At 36.4% G+C, this 19,262-nt stretch overlaps 1 protein-coding gene across 36 annotated transcripts in view; it reads left to right on the forward strand.

The window, feature by feature from the left end:
- The window catches only part of SETD5 (SET domain containing 5), an 80,173-nt gene that overhangs the window by 21,688 nt on the left and 39,223 nt on the right, over window positions 1-19,262 (forward strand). For 12 of the 36 annotated variants that reach the window (XM_057311905.1, XM_048226733.2, XM_048226737.2 and 9 more), the window contains 3 exons: window positions 10,058-10,117; window positions 13,931-14,117; window positions 18,876-18,981. In XM_057311905.1, coding sequence (XP_057167888.1) covers window positions 14,047-14,117; window positions 18,876-18,981 — 177 coding nt within the window. In that variant the 5' untranslated portion in view covers window positions 10,058-10,117; window positions 13,931-14,046. The other 24 variants (XM_048226728.2, XM_048226739.2, XM_048226736.2 and 21 more) reach the window with 12 other exon arrangements.

Below are 19,262 nucleotides of genomic sequence, written 5' to 3' on the forward strand. Positions count from 1 at the left end.
ATTTTGCATAAGAATTTGGAGCTGCTTACTGTGCCAGTTGTATTCATTAACTAAAAAGTACTATTTTTTCAGTGTCCTGGGGCTAATTTATTATAAGAATTAATTAACAAATGAGAGTTTTGGCCTAAATACAGCTGAAATGTTTACTGAAATTGGATCAAAGATGGGCATCTGTGTCAAGGTTTTAAAATCATTTTTCAGGGGTGCCTGGGTGGCACAGCGGTTAAGTGTCTGCCTTCGGCTCAGGGCATGATCCCAGCGTTATGGGATCGAGCCCCACATCAGGCTCCTCCGCTATGAGCCTGCTTCTTCCTCTCCCACTCCGGGCTGCTTGTGCTCCCTCTCTCGCTAGCTGTCTCTATCTCTGTCAAATAAATAAATAAAATCTTTTAAAAAATAATAATAAAATAAAATCATTTTTCATATTAAGATCTCTAGAGAAAATGTTTACAATCCATAAGTTCAATATTTTTGTTATGCATGATGGGAACTTTTAAGTTCCTGTGTCACAACAAACCACTGGCTGTTTCATCCAGAGATGTTCATTCTCTTGGGCTTCTAGGGAAATAATGTACTCATCATTTCAAAGATTTCATTTTACACAGTAACCTACTGTATGAGTAAATGCAGGTTTATTTTTTTGCTTAGGCAAAGCAGTATATATCAGTGTTTCTTTGAGTTAATCTTCCATCACTTCCACTTCCGTCACTGTCACTTTTTAAATTACAAATTATTTTAAGTTTAATTTTATTGCCATAGGTATAGCTTATAGTGAGTAGTTTGGGAATAGAATGTGTAGTGGTGTATATTTGCATTGACAGTGATTTGGACTTATTTTCCACTAACTGGACCTTTACATTTGCTTTGTGGTTCAGATAGGAATCATCCATATGCATCCCAAATGTTCTTGTTCTGCAACACCATTACTACAGAATTATTTTTTGCCTGGAGAGTGCTCCTCAGTCGAGTATCCTAAGTATCATCACTAAGCCTTTCCTAGTACTCTAAGAAACTGCTTGCTAAAAATTAGAACAGTTGGTCACTACCTCAGATATGAACCATTGCTTGTGTAGTGTAATCAGTCCTTATCTTCAGTACACAGGTTTACAGAATATCACATTTCACCTGTTTTGGGGGCGTTTCTTCTGTGTTTTATCCATTTTTGTTTATTGGCTTGTAGAATCTATAGGAATGCTGTGTTACAGCTGTGGGTCATGTATATACTTGGCACTTAGCTTTGCTATAAGGAGAAATTTGCATTCCTAAGAATCAAGAAATTTCATCAACAAATTCATTAAAAAATAATTGCTTACAGTGTTTTTTTCTTTAGAAAAAATTTAAGACATTTTTAATAGCCATAAGTGTATAATGTAAAACTTAAACATAACTCAGCAAATCTGTCAATTGATGAATTATATTAAGCTCTTTATCTAAACTTTTGCCAAAAAAAGGTAAGTCTTTCTCTGTCACAACCACCTACCATTATAGGCAGACACCTTTCACCTTTTTTTTTTTAAGATTGATTTTATTTATTTATTTATTTATTTATTTATTTATTTATTTATTTATTTATTTGACAGAGAGAGAGAGAGCCAGTGAGAGAGGGAACACAAGCAGGGGGAATGGGAGAGGAAGAAGCAGGCTCCCAGCGGAGGAGCCTGATGTGGGGCTCAATCCCAGAACTCTGGGATCACGCCCTGAGCTGAAGGCAGAAGCTTAATGACTGAGCCACCCAGGCGTGCCCCTTTCACCCATTTTTATGGTGAACGAGGGTCAACTTCACTCAGCAGATATGATAATATATAACTGATATTTCTGGGATTTGCTTTAAAATAATTCTGTAGAAGATGAGAGGTTACAGATAAAGTAAGGTTAGCTATCAGTTTGACTGTTTAAAGCTAGGTAAGGTATTTATGAATTCGTTACAGGGTTTTCTTTGGTTTTGTATTTGTTTGAAGTTTTTCATAATAAAGTTTTTTTTAAGGATACAAAAAATAACATCAGGATAAGTAGTCTGAACAAAATTTCGAAGGAGAAGAAATAGATAAACAAGTAATGAACAAAGAAGGTCTTAATTCCATTCAGGCAAAGGAGTTTGAACTAACCCATTAGGTATTAGGGAGCCATTGTAGATACCTAATAATGGAATGATAATGATTAAAGTTACGCTGTAAAAGGGTTAAAGTCATGAAAGAATGAAGAGTAAATTGGAGGGTTGAGAGCCCAGAGGTAGTGAGATCAGTTCATTGCTATATTGCAGCCTTGAAATCATAAAGAGGTGAGTAATGTTGATGAATGAATGGATAAAATACAGTCTATAAAATGTTTCAATGGAAAAAGAATAGCTCCGCATCCAGGCTCTTAGTCAGGTGCTAGAGCAAGCACGGTAAAAAGGAGAGGGGTTGTTTGTTTATTTGCCTCATTTGTGCAGGGCTTAGATTTGGACCATATGGATGTTTTGAATTCGTAGGCACTGTAAAAATTTAGTCAGTACTTTGGCTTTATCTTTTAGTAAATCAGTATCGACAAGCCTCTTACAGTTTTAAAGTTTTTTCTCTTTCCAAGTGTCATTAAAAATGAAGGCTTCCTATTTTATACTTTGAGGTAAAACTGCTGGAATAGTTTTTTGGTTTTGTTTTTAAGTTTATTTAGGTAATCTACACCCAGTGTGGGGCTTGAACTCACAACCTTGAGATCAGGGGTCACATTCTCCTCCAACTGAGCCAGCCAGGCACCCCAGAACAGAGTTTTGATAACTTCTTTGAAACCGAAGAGCTCAAATCTTCTAGATTACTTTAATTTTGTCCATCAGAACACTATAAATGCTAGCTAGGTTACAGGTGGTTAGCACATTTTATTTTTTTGTTGCTGAAAGAAGAAATTTAGATCTTGGTGCATTCTGTTAAAAGAGTTAAAAATTATCTCATGGGACAACCATAAAATACTTTGGTTCTGAAATAATGCTTTATCTATGTTTTATTTTGAAGGTCCCAGCCCAAATTTAGTGAAAAAGCAAATGAGATCTCTTAGTATATTAAGAATTTCACAGAACAATAGTACATCCAATCAGTAGTCATAAAAGTGTATCAGAATTGTTGAGAATTTGCAGTTGACTTTCATTTTAGGGTTTTCTTTTAGCATGTAGTCTTCTAAATAGAAGACTCTATGAGCGGAATTAGAATTGAAATTATTTTAAACCTTTTGAGAAAATGTAGCCAGCCTTCACACACTATGTGGGACTGTGTAAAATGGTTATAACTTTGTGTAAGGTGATTTGACATCTCTGATACATGCTCATGACATTTTAGTAGTTCCACATCTGGGAATGTATTCTAAGAAAATGTTTGTGTATGTACGTGACTGTTCAGTTGTATATATTATGGAAAATTAGCAACAATCTAAACATCCACCTGCACAGGATTGACTTAAATTATAGTAGAGCCATAAGATAGATACTGTGCCATCATTTAATAGGAAGTACATTTGTACATAGCATGTAGAAAGATGTCCAAAACCTGCTAAATGAACAATGCAGATTATAGAACTGTAGAGTTAACACTTTTATTTTTGGGGTGTCTTTAGGAAGTGAAATTATGTGAGAATTTCACTTCTACTTTTTATGCTTTCATAAAGTTTGCCTATTTTTACAAGCATTTATTATCTCTAATATGTTAAGGACACAGATACAGCTATTGGTGGGGAGGGGAAATCTGTTGTGCATATCGGAAATGTTAAGCTTTAAATTCCTTTACTGTTATATACTTAGCCAGCTGGTCTGCCTGGTAATCCCGACACATGTATGGTCAGGTTCTGTTTGTCTGTTTTGAGGGTTCTTGCTGCCTGTTGTCCTTCATTCTTAATAGAATTTTCCATAAGACCGGTCAGTGATAAGTCTTGTCTAAACAATTCAAGAGATTTATGAAAATCTTCCTATAAGAGACTCCTCTTTGTCACTGTTAAACTATGGAGTGGTCTAGGGTTTTCTTTTTTTGAGAGGAGGGTGTTGTTTTCTCTTCAGAATGACTCATTAATTGTAGAGGCACACTTGAGGATTTTTTTTTCCCTTCGTGGTTGTGAAAATGAAGTACTTGGCACATAGGCAAGCCTAAAGAGTTTGCAAATTGCCTACCCTCTCCTGCTTTGGATAAGAGAAACATCTTAAAATAGCACTTAACATAGTTTTTATATATAGTAGTTACTCACTTCATGTTTGTTGAATGAATGAATGAATGAATGAAGAAAAAACTGGCAAATCTAGATAATATAAATCCCAAGAGAGCCAGGAATTTTAATCTGGACTTGTGCGTCTAGCATAGCACCAACAATAATTGATGCTTTAAGTTTTAAAAATTTGTTTTAATTCAGACATCACTATCTAAATAGTAATTACTTTAATAAATAGAAGCTGTACATTAAAATCTTAATTTTCTTTCTTTCGAAGGCACCAATTTGTATGTAACTTCTTACAAGTAATTATTTTTGTAGCAATGTTTCTTCATCGGTAAAATGGAGAAATTTTGCCCAAACTACTGAAAGTATAACATATTAATGCCTCGTAAATGTGCACAACCCACTTCATCTGGAGTAAGGAAATGTGCTTCCCATTTCAGGGTTTGAAAATGAAAAGGGTCTGGATAGAGAGGACGCAAACATAAAAGGGTGAGATGTTCTTTTCCTTTTTGGTGGGGTGCATGATTCTAAAGCATGCTCTGAGGCTCCTAACACAGTAAGACAGGCAGAACCTTCAGAAAGTCTTGAGAATATCTCTTTACAGAGCCCTTGAAAGTTTGTTGAGGGTATCATCTTTATTTAATACTTAGAAGCCTAAAATTTTCCTGATTCTTCTTAAGGATAGAGAGAGTCTGTGCATCTTTGGTTAGTTTAGCAGTAAATACCTGTTTATCACTGTTAAATCAGGTGTACTTAAAATATTTTTTTTCAGTGTCAACCTAAAATAATTTAAAATCATAGTATTTAGTTTCATTATGTATGATGTGTACTTTTATCCTAACTCCTCCTCCCCTCCAAGAACAACTAAGTATATTGTGGCATCTGCAGTACTGCCATTAATGAAATTTTTCATGAGGATAGAAGTTCTTCTGTAGATTAAAATAGAATATTTTAAAAACCAGGTTTTAATTACCTCCTATTCTAGTAAACTTAGAGCTTTTATAGACATCTGTTTATTGTGCCAAGCCTAATAGCCCCTAAAGGGAGTATAAATTTAGGCAAAGGAGCCAAGGGATAAACAAGTGTTGTAGGAGAAGAGGTGAGAGAAAAAGAAAACTTAGTATCTTGACTCTAAATTACCTTAGTCTGAATTTCTTTAGTCTGCATTGTTTACTTCCAGTTTTTCTCTTCTTTGTCTTCAGCCCTGAACTTCTTTTAGATTCTTTGCCTACATTAACTTAGCTTCAGATTATAAACCTAACTTACAGTTTATACCATCCAATTATATAAACTTTTTACCAGATCTCTGAACACTTTCTCTTTTCTTAGAGTTCATCTCCAATTTTCCAGTAATTCTTCTAATGCTTATCACTTACCTCTGCCACACTGTTGTTTTTTTTTTTTTTTTTTCATGTTTCCCCGGTATTTCCTCTTCTCACCTTAGTTACAGTAGCAAAATTGAAATACACACTGTTGGAAAATAGTAAAAATAATTGTTAGCCACATTTAGGTTATTAGGTAGCAGCTTCTCTTCATATATATTTAAAGGTTGCAGAGAGGGGCTCCTGGGTGGCACAGCGGTTAAGCGTCAGCCTTCGGCTCAGGGTGTGATCCTGGCGTTCTGGGATCGAGCCCCACGTCAGGCTCCTCCGCTATGAGCCTGCTTCTTCCTCTTCCACTCCCCCTGCTTGTGTTCCCTCTCTCGCTGGCTGTCTCTATCTCTGTCTAATAAATAAATAAAATCTTTAAAAAAAAATAAAAAAATAAAGGTTGCAGAGAATTACTTAAACTCTATTTTCTACAAACACTAGTTCATATGCGCCTGTGAGTGAGCAGGACGGGTATCATTCTGTCTCTGTATCGATGAGAAAACTGAGACTTTGAGACATTGAATGAATTGCCTAAGCCAATGCCAGGATGCACGGATATCTGGAGCAAAATGAAGCCCATTGAGATTTTACTTTGAGGAATTAAAGATTGTATATAAAAAGTGATTTTTCTAAGATCACCAGATATTTAAGTTGTAGGCTAGAACTCAGATTTCCTACCTCTTACTATTACTTTTTCCTAACATACTTTTTCTTTCTCAAGGCCAAAAGTGGTATGTTACAGTACAGTGGCTGTGTTTTTCCTTGATACTTAAGTTTGGGTTGAAGATGAAAGATAAACATATAAAAGGCAGTTGCCTTAATTCTTAGACAAGTTAGTCCTGTAGATAAAATGCATTCATTTATTTATTTATTGCATTTTGCACTGCTCTGTGATTTAAAAATTGAGGGTAATAATCATGTTAAAAAAAAATCTTTCTCATAGTCTTTCCCTATCTCTTCTTTTTACTCTTTTGTAAAGTTGTTCAAAAGAAGAAATTGAAGTATAGAGGTATTTAAGAATAGGGGTGCCTGGGTGGCTCATTCACTTGAGCATCCGACTCTTGGTTTTGGCTCAGGTCATGATCTCAAGGGTCATGAATTAAAGCCCCAAGTTGGCTCCGCGTTCATCGGGGAGTCTGCTTAAGATTCCCTGCCCCCGCCCCTGCTCCCATGAGCACGTGCGCGCTCTCTCTTTCAAATAAATATTTTTTTAAAAAGTATTTAAGAATAAATTCAACTCACATGTGTAACAAAATTTTGAATAATCAGTAGGTTCAGAAATTGAATCTTAATGGCTATTTTATCTTAACCCTATTGAAAACTTTTCTGAAATTTTTTTTCTCTTAACTGACTTAAATTTATTCACTTACTAGCCTACTGTAGATCGTTTATTGCTTTATTCTTTCCATCTGTTCATTTTCATTATTTAATAGTTTAAAAATAGGGATATTAGATTGGGCTGAATATATTTATTTCAGGAGACATCTTAGATGCTTGTTTTTAGTGAATCCCAGTTTAAGAGTCACTGCTTTTGAAAGGAAGAAATTTGGTTGATTATAGTTTATGGCTAGTTGGGATTTAGAGAACTAGGAGTTGTATGCAGGGTCTTTTATTTAGTAAATGAGGGGGTAAAGTCCTAATAATTTTATAGCAGTACCGTATATACAATTTAATACTAAAACCAGACCAAGGGAGATTAGAAATCTAGGGAGGATTTTTAAATTGAGGATATTTTTTAATTTAGATTCCAGAATGGTAAGTTGTTGCTAATAGGAAGAAAATAATCATTAACCCTCTTAAAAGATCTGAAGTAATATTGTTGCCCTTGAGAAAACTAAGCATTGCAAATTGTGATACTATTCAACCTACTGTTTATGTCAGCCTAAACAAGAAGAGATTTTCTTTCTTTCTCTAATACATGCCTATCTTTAACATACTCAGTCACATAACTTCAAAAATAACTATAAAATATGCTCCTGGCCCTGAATTAGTGAATGTGCATGTTTGTCCTTACTTTGAAATCTCACCATTGGGTCCTAGATTCCAGAGTGATTTTCATACATAGGGAAGCCACTACTACTTTTCAAAACGTTTTCTAATGAGAGTGAGGAAAAGAAGTGTAAAATTTCAACCTTGTTGTTAATACCTTGCTTTTAATCCCTTGTTGTTAATATGCTTGGAGGACTATATTCATAAAAGTAGAAACGTTCTGTTTTATTTCAGATTTAGTTATGGATGATGGATATTGATAAACCGAACAATTAAAAGGGACATTTTGGGAAGATGGCTTGTTCGTATAAATTTAAATGTGTATTCACTTACATGTTTTGTCAGAAGCCAAAATTGAGGAAGAGATATGGCTTTCTGGGTTTGTGGAGAGAGTTGATCAGAGACTGCTCCGTGGCTGAGTTGCTGTCTGCATAGGCTGTTAACAATTGTTTCTCTGGCAGCAGATCTTGTTCATCAGGATTGCATCATTTCTGGGAGAATGGCCAAGGTCCACAGCCTCAGTACAAAGACTGTCTGAAGCATATGAGGCCTGTTCTCTTTCTAAAGCGGCACTCCTCTTCCTGCCAGTCCTCTTCACAGGATTACTGAAGCAGACTTGTTCTGAATTTCTTTCATTGGATTGGCTGTTTATTGGACTCTTGTCTCCCAGCTGCTTCCGGCTCACCTGGCTGATGCAATTTCTTTTTCTGAAATCTCTGTTGGAATTGTTCTTAAAACACTTTTTGTCTGTCTGCTCTGAGAGTGATCAAATAGGTCACATGGGTCCTGTGCTTTCAGCAAGTCATATAGAGGAGAGACTGTCAGAATGACACACACAGACACTGTTGACCATTTCTGAACCCAATTAAGAAGATGGGTAATTATAAAACATTTTTGTCATGTTCTGTTTAACAGCCTTTTCTACAGAACCTATATGTGTGCGTAAACAGTGATTTCTCAAAAGAGTACTCCGTACTGGGAGACTGGCTGGTTCTGCTTCTGAATCCAAGAACTTACTAGTGTTTTGTGGATTCTGATGAATTGTTCTGGAAAAACAAATTGATATGAATTTGAATTGAAATTCTGATGTATTCATTTTACCCCTACTGAACATTCATATATTTAGTTCTCGTTTTCTTTCATTTCTTACCTTCTTTCTTATTTGTTGTTAAGGGAATCTACTTCCTTGGTTTGTTTTTTTCTTCCTTTTATTGTTACCTTCATACCTTTTATTTTTATAATAATTCTGAGTATGCTTTTTTAAAATTGTTTCTGAAGAATAGTTTAGGGTTGCCTGGGTGGCTCAGTCGGTTAAGCATCTGACTTTGGATCAGGTTATGATCTCAGGGTCCTGGGATTGAGCCCCGTGTCAGGCTCCAGGCTCAGTAAGGAGCCTGCTTCTCTCTCCCTCTTTCTCTATGCCCCTCCATCTGTTCGTGCTCTTTCTTTCTCTCAAATAAATAAAATATTTTTTTTAAAAGTTTATTTTCCAATTTTTGTAAATTTAGAAATCCACAAAATATTGACATAAAAGTACATTTCCTCTCTATTGCTTGGTAACTAGAATCCCCAAAACAGCTCTTTTCACATATATGATACATTAATATTTAGTTATTAATTCCTTGTTCTGGCTGACGTTAAATTTGACTTTTTGCCCCCCCAAAATCACCTATTTTCCCTTACTTTTTGGAGGGTAGAAAGTTAATTAAGGCTCTCTTTTTCCACACGTTCCATTATGGAGTTGACCACAAGTAGAATTGACTCCCATTTGTCAGGTTTTTTTTTTTTTGTTTTTTTTTAGTAGGACAAGAGGATAAATGGGATGAAGGTGGGGGAAGGGGAAAAGTAATATTAAGTTATCCTTTAATAAGTGTTGGTAGGTCCTTGTCTGACTGGAGAGTAAACTTGATATTTGCTTAAAGAAAAGCCTCTGCATTTGGGAGTGGGTCAGTAGAGAAGCACCTCCTAGGAGAGATAAGAAGAAATCCCTTGGGAAATGGGAGAGACTTCTCATTTGAAGAAAAGAGTATTAACCCAGTGACATAATATTTTCCACTTCTTGAGTCTAATAAAGATTATTTCCTTTTCCATTCTTTATTTAGGTTCTGGCTTTGTAGGAAAATAGGATATCATGGTTAAAGGACAGAAATAAAGTACTAAATGAAACATAGGATGGTTGACAAGGCAATGTGTAGAAATGAAATAAGTTACTATGTAAAATATTCTTTATAATTCGGGGTGCCTGGGTAGCGCTAAGCATCCGACTCTTGATTTCGATTCAGGTCATGATCTCGGTCGTGAGATCGAGCCCCACATTGCATGGGGTTCCAGGCTGAGCGTGGAACCTGCTAAAGATTGTCTCTTTCCCTCTGCCCCACCCCCACCCCCTCTACCCCCCACTCATGCACATGCATGTTTGCTCACTCTCCCTCTTTCTCCCAAAAAAGAAAATATTCTGTATAATTCTATTCTTTGTGTCCATCATTGTTATTTCATTCTGTACTAATCTGTGTCTCAACTTTTTCTAGGTCTTCAGAGCTACTGGCAGATAATTTTGGGGGACTTCATATTTGGAGGTCTATAAAAAGGTGACTGAGTCAAATAAATCCTTTGCATTTGTTTTAATTTTTATATTGTAATGAATGCTAAAATCATATGTTGAGATAATGGTGATCATAATTCATTCAGCGAACATTCTCAATCACTTTCTGTGTGCCAGGCACCATTCTGAACGTTGGAACTATAGCAGAGGATAAAACACAAAAATCGTGTCCTCATAGAGTTTATATTATGGTAGAAAGATACAGAAAATTTAACAAGTAAAAGATATCTTGAAATTGTTCCACCTAGAGACAGAGTTAACTCCTCATTCTAGGACACCTCTCCAAACTATGCGATAGGTTAATAAATTCTGTGCTACTAAGCTTGGTAAACTGTACTAAGGGTCTGTTGTCTTGGCTTATAAAACTAGAGTTATTGTAATAAAATATTGCATATAGATGATCTGTTAAGTCTTCAGTTAATATTTTAATAGCTACATTTTGCAGAGTGTTATTTAGGGAAGGAATGATTTTCAGGGTTATATGAGAAATTTGATTTTGTTAACATTTTTTGTATTAAGCCTAATAATTTGAAAGCTTTATTTATGTATTTATTTTCAAGATTTTATTTTAGTTCAAGTTAGTTCACAGATACTAGTTTCAGAGGTAGAATTTAGTGATTTTTCAGTTGCGTATAATACCCAGTGCTCATTACATCAAGTACGCTTCTTAATGCCCATCACCTAATGTGAAAGCATTTTTTAGAAGATGGCCATGCTAATCTATAATAATTGCCTTCATCAGAAGAGAGGAAGTCTTGTAAAACTAAACAAGAGGAAGATGGAGGAATTCATGAAAGAGAAATTCATAACTAAGTAGTTAATGTTTCTTATATTAAGTCTCCAAATTAGCTAGGTTGAGATTTCAGTAAGGAATGTGCTAATCATTTATTCACTCATTAAGGGAGTATTATCCATAATAATTTTCCCATTTTTTCCTTTTAGTATATCTTTTAAAAATTACTCTCAGAAAAATAACTGTCAGCTTAAGTTTATAAGTTGTCTTTCTTCTAGAAGCCTACTTTTTTTTTATGGGCATAGAATAGTAATGGCTATGACAAAGGCTTTTTAATGGTGTTGAATAACTTTTTTTATCCTTTACTGAAAATGTAACACATGATTGAGATTCCTGTATTGGTTAAGGGGAGGTAAGACCATTATCAGACTCTGTTCTAATTATCAAGCCAGGCAGCTTCTGGGATTTTTGGGTTTTGTTTGTTTCTTATTTTTAATTCAAGTTTATAGAGTGATACTATAGTTAGAGGAATAGTTGTAACCAACAGTCGTCAATATTTAACTTTTTTTTTTTTAGCTTATTTGATAAGTATTCTCTCCTATTATTTGTAGATTTTATTTCAGTTTCCCAGAGGCTTGGACGATGTACTGCCTAAACCTGTTTGGATATATTGTTAGGGAAAGGAAATACTTTGTGTGTCAGATGGGCCCAAAGAGTTATATTCGTCACTTCTCTTTTGTAAGCTGTGAAGAAACAATAGGAAAATTTGTCTTTTTCATTTCAGTCCCAAGTCTAGCAATATGTCACCTCCAGTTGTATAGGAACCAGTGTCTTGTCTTCACCCAGGTTTGGAGAGTCCTAGATCTTGATGAGATCCAACTCTTTCAAAGTGTAGGTGCCAGAGAGGACTGCTTAGTTTATAGCTGTTTCTAGTATTCTAAAATAACACAAAAGAGTAATATTATCTTTATGTGTTCTTAAAAATCTTGGCCTGATTCACTGTTCACAATTGGTTTTTTTATCCACATTAATTTGCTTTATGTATCAAAATATGATTTAAGCATCTCTATGGTCTGTCACTTAAAATTTGCACTAATTCTCTGGATTGACTTAGTATCACATACTTTTCATTTCATTAAATTTTTCTAATATAAGTAATTGATTTTTCTCCTGTCTTATTTGTCTTAAGATGAATCAGCAAATCAATCATGACTCTTTTTTGTAGTCTTTTTGCAAAATTCTTTATTAACCTGGGCCTTTAACTTTCTTTCTTCCCTCCCACATAAAATGCTCTGGTTTCTTTCAATAGTTTAATATAAAACCACTAATGTAAAATTGTACAGAGTATACTTTTTTTTCCCCTTTGCACCATACCTTCAAATTTCTTAATACACTCTTTTCTTTTCTTTTCTTTTTTTAGAGAGAGAGAGAGTGAGAAAGGGGTGGTTGGGGGAGAGGGAGAGAATGTTATGCGGCTTCCACACTGAGTATGGAGCCCAATGCAGGGCTCGATCTCACAACCCTGAGATCATGACCTTTGCCGAAATCAAAAGTCGGATGTTTAACGGACTGAGCCACCCAGGCACGCCCCCTCAAAGATTTTATTTTTAAGTAATCTCTACACCCAACTTGGGGCTCAACCTTACAGCCCTGAGATCAAGAATCACATGCTCTACTGAGTGAGCCAGGCGCCCCACTCTCTTAATGTACTTTTGACTTTTTACTACTTCAGTAGTTTGTCTTTTCGTTTCCAAATTCCACTGGTTATGGTCAGCAACTCAAGGTATCCTCACTGCTTTTCCATAGAAAATTTTCTAACCTTTATTATGAAACTACTCTTTATGTTTTTATTTATACCTAGCCGTGGATGTTGCTTAACAAATACAGTTAAGACAGTTGCATCTTTTCCCAAAATCATAGTTAAAAATGGCTTCAGAAAGGGAAAAGTGTTTCTGTCACACAAGAATGCAATAAGAACAGCTGTGTCCAATGAGATATAAACACCTCTTTTTTTTTTTTTTTTAAGATTTTATTTATTTATTCGACAGAGATAGAGAAAGCCGGCGAGAGAGGGAACACAAGCAGGGGGAGTGGGAGAGGAAGAAGCAGGCTCATAGCGGAGGAGCCTGATGTGGGGCTCGATCCCAGAACGCCAGGATCACGCCCTGAGCCGAAGGCAGATGCTTAACCGCTGTGCCACCCAGGCGCCCCATAAACACCTCTTTTATCCTCATATTTAATCTGGAAGAAATAATATTGTTGGCTGCTGGTAAAACTGCATTTATTTGTGGCCTAGGGGGAAACAAGTTTAAATGAAGTTGTTTTTTGTTTTGTTTTGTTTTGTTTTTAAGTAAGCTCTACACCCAACATGGGGCTTGAACTCATGACCTCAAGATCAAGAGTAGCATGCTCCACCAACTGAGCCAGCCAGTAGCCCCTAAATGAAGGTTTTTAATTGTTAAAGAATTTGGTTAAACGTTGATATTTCTATTTACCATCCTATAAATTAGAACTTATTCTGTGGGTCCTAGGCTGTGAGAAAATTTTGTTTGATGAGCAGTTGTATAATGGTGGAAATGTACTTGCTAGCAAGCTAGGCAGGCTGTACTTCCCCTTTAGCTAAAAAGAAAAAAATTGAAATAGAAATGAAAAGTAAGCATAACTTTTGCTACCCCCTTTGTAGAACATTAATGCAGTACACAGTAAAGTAGGACAATGTATAGATCCTTTGCTGTACTTGTTTTATATTTATCCCTTAAAAGACTTATTATAAAAATGGCAAAATAGGGGTGTCTGGGTGGCTCAGTTGAGCATCTGACTCCTGGTTTTGGCCCAGGTTGTGATCTTGGGGTTGTAAGATCGAGCCCCATGTCTGGCTCCATGCTCAACTGGCTCTGCTCAGCAGAGTCTGCTTAGAATTCTCTCCCCCATCTCTCTGCCCCTCCCCCGCTCTCTCAAATACATAAATCTTTTTTTTATAAATAAATAAAAATGGGAAAATATTCAGCATTTACGATAAATGTAAAGAACTATCTGGTTATTAGATATTTTCCTTTTCTGTGGCAGGATTCCTCATGTCCATAACATGTTGGTTAAGGCTGTGCAGCTCACCCCCACTCTCAGAGTGGCCAGTCTCCATTAATTGGACCCCGTGATTTCCACTCTCTGCTGTATTGGACGTCATGAGCATTGCAATCCCTCTGGGAGTCACCACACCAGATACATCCTACTCAGATATGGCTGCTGGATCAGAGTAAGTGCTACTTTCTGGGTAGTAGGTGTGTTACCAGTTTGCGTGGAGATAACTTTCTTATGGGCATCTAATAATAAGTAGGCAGTATTTTCTAAACCCAAGCCTAGCCCACTGTCAATGACATTAGACCGTTCCCTTTTTGCCCATAGAAGCTGGAGGGAAAAAAGAGTTAGAAGGGGGGGAGGTGTTCTTAGTAAATAATACAATTGAATTAAATTTGCACAGTAGTGATTACATTTTCATTTGTTTTGATGGGTGGGGAAGATTGAAATGAAGTAGGTGTCACTACGTGCCTCTGTAGAGTTAATGATTATTCTGAGGATGGAGATAAAGAGGAGTTCTCTCCAACTGATTTTCCTTGAAGGCCTCTTCCTATGTACTTCTCACTGTTCTAGAGTAAAGGGGCTAAAACTTTATATGGGCAGGTTACTTAGAACTTCTCATATTTGGGGTAGAAAACATTGAAAGAAGTGTCATCTGTTTTTATATAATATTCATTGCCTAGAAAGAGGACCTTCAAAATCAGTGGTACCAAACTTTTTTTTCAGCTAAGAGCAGCTTTAGGAATTCAGAGTTTGTCGAAAAGCCCAATCCCTAAAATAGACTCTCAATTCTTGAAGAATTTAAATACCAAATGGCAGTGAAGGTAGGCCTTCATTATAAAACTTTATATATTATTCACAGTTTAAAAAATTTTAGCCTTTTGTATCCCTTCTCTTTTAAGTTGTCCAAGATTCCCCCTGCTCACAGATTCCCCCTCTTGTCCTTTTACCTCCCTTGTACCCAATCTTCCTTGCTTACAGAAAGGAAGTGGAAGCCCCCTACCTTTCAAGACGAAGTGGCACTACACCAGGATGTGAAAGTCCAGCGAAAGAGACCCAAGGGGCCTAGGGGGCAGCACACCCCCAGAAGCCAAGTCTATTCCAGGCAGTACCAGGGATTAGGGTCTGGGCTGGAAAAATCCTGGTGTTTTGAATATGTTCAGGTCCAGTTCAGACTCTTGATCCCACAGCCACTTCTTGAGTGAGGTGGGTGTTGCTCTAATTCCCCTGTTTCTCTTGCCATTTTCATAGTCCCTGGGGATTCTTCCCCCTTCAGCAAAGCAAAGCAACTGTACCAGAGCTCTGGGTTCAACTGCATCCCTGATTAATAGTGGTTTTCTTCCTTGAAACTGAGAATATAGTAAAGAGCATGTATATTTTCTTCACAAAGCCACCTAGGATTACTTAACTGTCTATTGTCTTCCTGAAAGAGGAAGACTTAAAATTAAGCTACCCCAAGAAGCAGTATACTATATTCTGGGGTAGTTGAGAACTGAAAGTTTTTGGCCTTATTCCCATATAAAAAGGAAGGGGGGGGGATGGGAAGGGTGGAATTGTGTTCCTTCCAGGGCTTTTTTTCCTGTTTTGTTTTGTTTTTATTTTTTTGCATGCCTAAGAGATTCAGTTTTGCCGATAGCTGAGATTTCCAAGTTTATAACTATTTCCCAAATACTTAAAAAATCTTCCTGCATTAGGAACTATAATTGTATAGTATTAACAGATTTTTATAAAGTCAGCCACTACCTCTTACGTGGATTGCCTAACAAACTACACAGGTAGACAGCATTAACATTTGTGAGAAATTTCAACAGAGATTAAATCAATGACTTTGGGACTGATAGAGAAAAAAACTTAAAGCAATTATTCTTAAAACTGGTATTTTTCCCAGAGTGCAGAGGTGACCACCCATAAATGCTGCTAGGGAGTCCAGAAGTATTTGCAGACTTCTGGCCTAAAAATTTGACTGTGATGTTTCTATTTCCTGAAACATTTTCGTCTGTAATTTCTTGACAGATTTCTGATACTGTTGTTGTACAGTTATCCATTTAGTATTTCTACAAAGCAAGAGAGTGTCAGCAATTAGCTTATGTGCCATTCTGTTACATTTTAGATGATATTTGTTAATGTTTCACCATGCATATTCCACTGTCATGCATATTCCACTGTTCTGGGCACTCTAAGATTAAACTTGGTATGAAAGGCAACATACTCAACTGAGTAAAAGACCTAGACCTTATTTCATGGGATTTTAAATTTGATAACAACAGTAGGCATTATGCATTTTTTTATGTATTTGTAGGAGAACCTCTAGATAAAACAATAAAAGCAAGGATTTTTCTGAATTTACAGTTCTGCCATTAATGAATTTCAGACATTTTCCAAGAGGTAGCATTATAGCAGCAGGTTGCATGTTGTATTTAAAACACAATCAGTGCAATATCTGTTGTAAGCATGGCTTCTGTGTATGTGCCCAACTGTCACAGTAGTTCAGACATAGGCTATATTTGCATAAAATGGTTGGCTGATAAGGAAATGCAGTCCTGACACTCCAGATTTTTACTCCATACTTTGAAATATAGATAAGAGTATATATATATGTGTGTGTGTGTCAAGGATTATCTTAGGAAATTGTATAGTTATCTATCAATGTGACTATTTAATTAATAGCCAGCATGGAAATTACCAAGTTTCCTCATCAAAAGATATGAGCTTAAATTTTAATATTTGGCACACATAGCAATATATTAAATGCTGTGCTTTACTAGAAAGTATTGTCCATTGGGATGGCCTTTTAACCTCCACAAAATACATTTTATTTTTATTCCCTAGACTTGCACATGAAGTGCATATGTTCATATTTACCCAGTTTGGAGATGGGTAAGACACAACCAACATAGCTCCATCTCCATGGCCATCTTTTATTTCATGCCACTTTCCTTTTTCCCGTCCAGAAAAATTCCATTTCTAATAAACAGCTGCCATGTTTCACCCCATGTGTTCAGTGGTACAAAATCTCTTATATAAAATACGTACAGCTTTTTTGGAATACTTGTGTATCTAGTGAATTAACAGTGTTGAAAGTTATTACTTTCTCTTAACTGTCCATCATAGAAACTAAATTCTGCCTTCATTTTATTAATGCTTGTTTGCCTTCAGTTTCATTTAGGAAACCCCACCTGTTTCCTAATACTCAGAGCTGATTGCCTCACAGTGAGCCATGTCAGATCATCTTTTCTCAAGAATACTGACCTGCATTCTTGATGTACCCCCACCCCAATTCCCATCTTGCAGACACTCTTAAAGAATAAAATGCATGCACTTCACTAACAGAATACTTTCCTATGTCTAAAGTTCTTCTTCACCTAGAAATTACCTTTGCTGTTATTAATAAGATCCCTTCTCACAGTTTTGGAGCATATAACTGGGTGAGTTGGATATATCTCAGAATTTTCTTTTATCCCTCACTTCTCAGCTGACATTGCACCACATTGAACTGCACACTTTATTCCTGCCAAGTACTGTGTATTGTATACTTCCAAGCAGGAAAACGTTTGTTCCTTAAAGCAAACTGTGCATTATTTGATTCCCTAAAAGACCCTTTGATCTCTAAGGCTGAGTTGTAAGTGTCCTTGGAGTTTCTAATTTGTGAATTTAAATGACAGATAATCCATTACTGAGTTCAGTAAAGTCATACAATTGCATTTCTTAATTATCTTTCAAAATTCCCTAAAACTTAACCAGGTAACAGAGTTAAAAGTTCTTTTTTTCCCAAAACTTGTATTTTGTCCTTTGTTACCTATGCCTTTTTATTATCAAGTAAAGGCTTACAATTAAATTTCTAAATTTGAACACATTTATAATGTTTTTATATTAACAAATTATACTTGGAAAGTTTGTTTTCCACTAGATGAGGGTATGAAAAGATATTAAACCAGGCTTCTCAATAAGCCTGGTTACTTAAATTTTCATATCATTTTCTTTAAAGATAGAATGTTATCCTGGTTTTCCAAATCAGTTAGGCACAGTGGAAAGAGCACAGGATTTGGAGTTAGCTATTGTTTCAAATTCTGGCTTTGTCAGTGTGTGATCTTGGTGACGTCATGTAATCTCACCACCTCAACTTCTCCTTCTGTAAAAATGGGGTGCTATTTACCATGTTTACTAGTTGCAGACAAATGAATTAATGTATATAAAAGCACCTAGAAAATAATGGGTGATTCAGAATGGTAGCCACAACTCTGATTATTTGTCAATAAACAATAACCTCTGAGTACAGTTTTGATTATTTTGAAGTTCTGTGGTATCACCATGCAGCTGTTAAGTAATCGTGTCCTTGATATGCTTGCATGTCGTTGGTGGATGAGAAGTTATTACTCTTATATTTGAAAGGTGTTTGGGGGTTCATCAAGATGAGAGGTGTGATAAATATAAGATGCCATTGTTTTTACCTGTACTTTCTTCAGGGTATCCTGTCTTGGTAGTGAATGGAAGAGGGCCTGGTCCCTGGGGCAGTGCAGAAGGCACTTTCATCATCTCACTCACTGCAAATGTCATGTGAGGTTTCATGGAAGTATTAAGAGATCCAATTAAGAAGAATAGTTCTGAGTCTAAACCAGCCCAGAGTGGCTTCTCTAGGGGAAACTCCCTGCTCAGCTGGTACGTTTGTGTTTGTCATTAGGGACACCTTGTATTCCAGGTGCCTGCCTTGAGACATCTGCCTGTACTGGCTTCATGTTACACACAAATCCACATTTAATAACACTCCTGTTATTTATAGGCTTAGTTATGTTAATCAGATTGTTTCACTGAGTTCCTTCTCTTATTCTAGTGGCTGGTGGTTGTGGAAAGAGGAGGGGTTAGCATGGGAAGTTACAGTCTTAGTTTAAGGGAAGATTAGGTGTTATGCTATCATGCGTTGCTTTTCGCCTTTGTGCAGCCCTGAATCTGTGGAGGCTAGTCCAGCAGTTAATGAGAAGAGCGTGTATTCCACTCATAATTATGGGACCACTCAGAGGCATGGGTGTCGAGGACTGCCTTATGCTGTGAGTATGCATTTGTTTCTCTCCAGAGCAGTGATCTTCCTGGAGTGTAATCCATTCTTATACATTGTGACTTTCTTGAAATGTTTATATGCAGCATGACGAAGTTGCCCCTTTTGCACTTCCCTGCCTCCAGCGGACGTCTAGCCCTGCATCATTGTTCTTGTTTTTATGTCCCAGTTGACCTTGGCATTTTGTTTTATCACTTTCCTGGTTGAAGCCAAAAAACAAAGGGTACTACTTTCTTCTTTCTTTCCATATGTACCATACTTTAGGGGAGAGAG

Source organism: Ursus arctos, unplaced genomic scaffold (assembly GCF_023065955.2).
Source record: "Ursus arctos isolate Adak ecotype North America unplaced genomic scaffold, UrsArc2.0 scaffold_14, whole genome shotgun sequence".
Taxonomy (NCBI): domain Eukaryota; kingdom Metazoa; phylum Chordata; class Mammalia; order Carnivora; family Ursidae; genus Ursus; species Ursus arctos.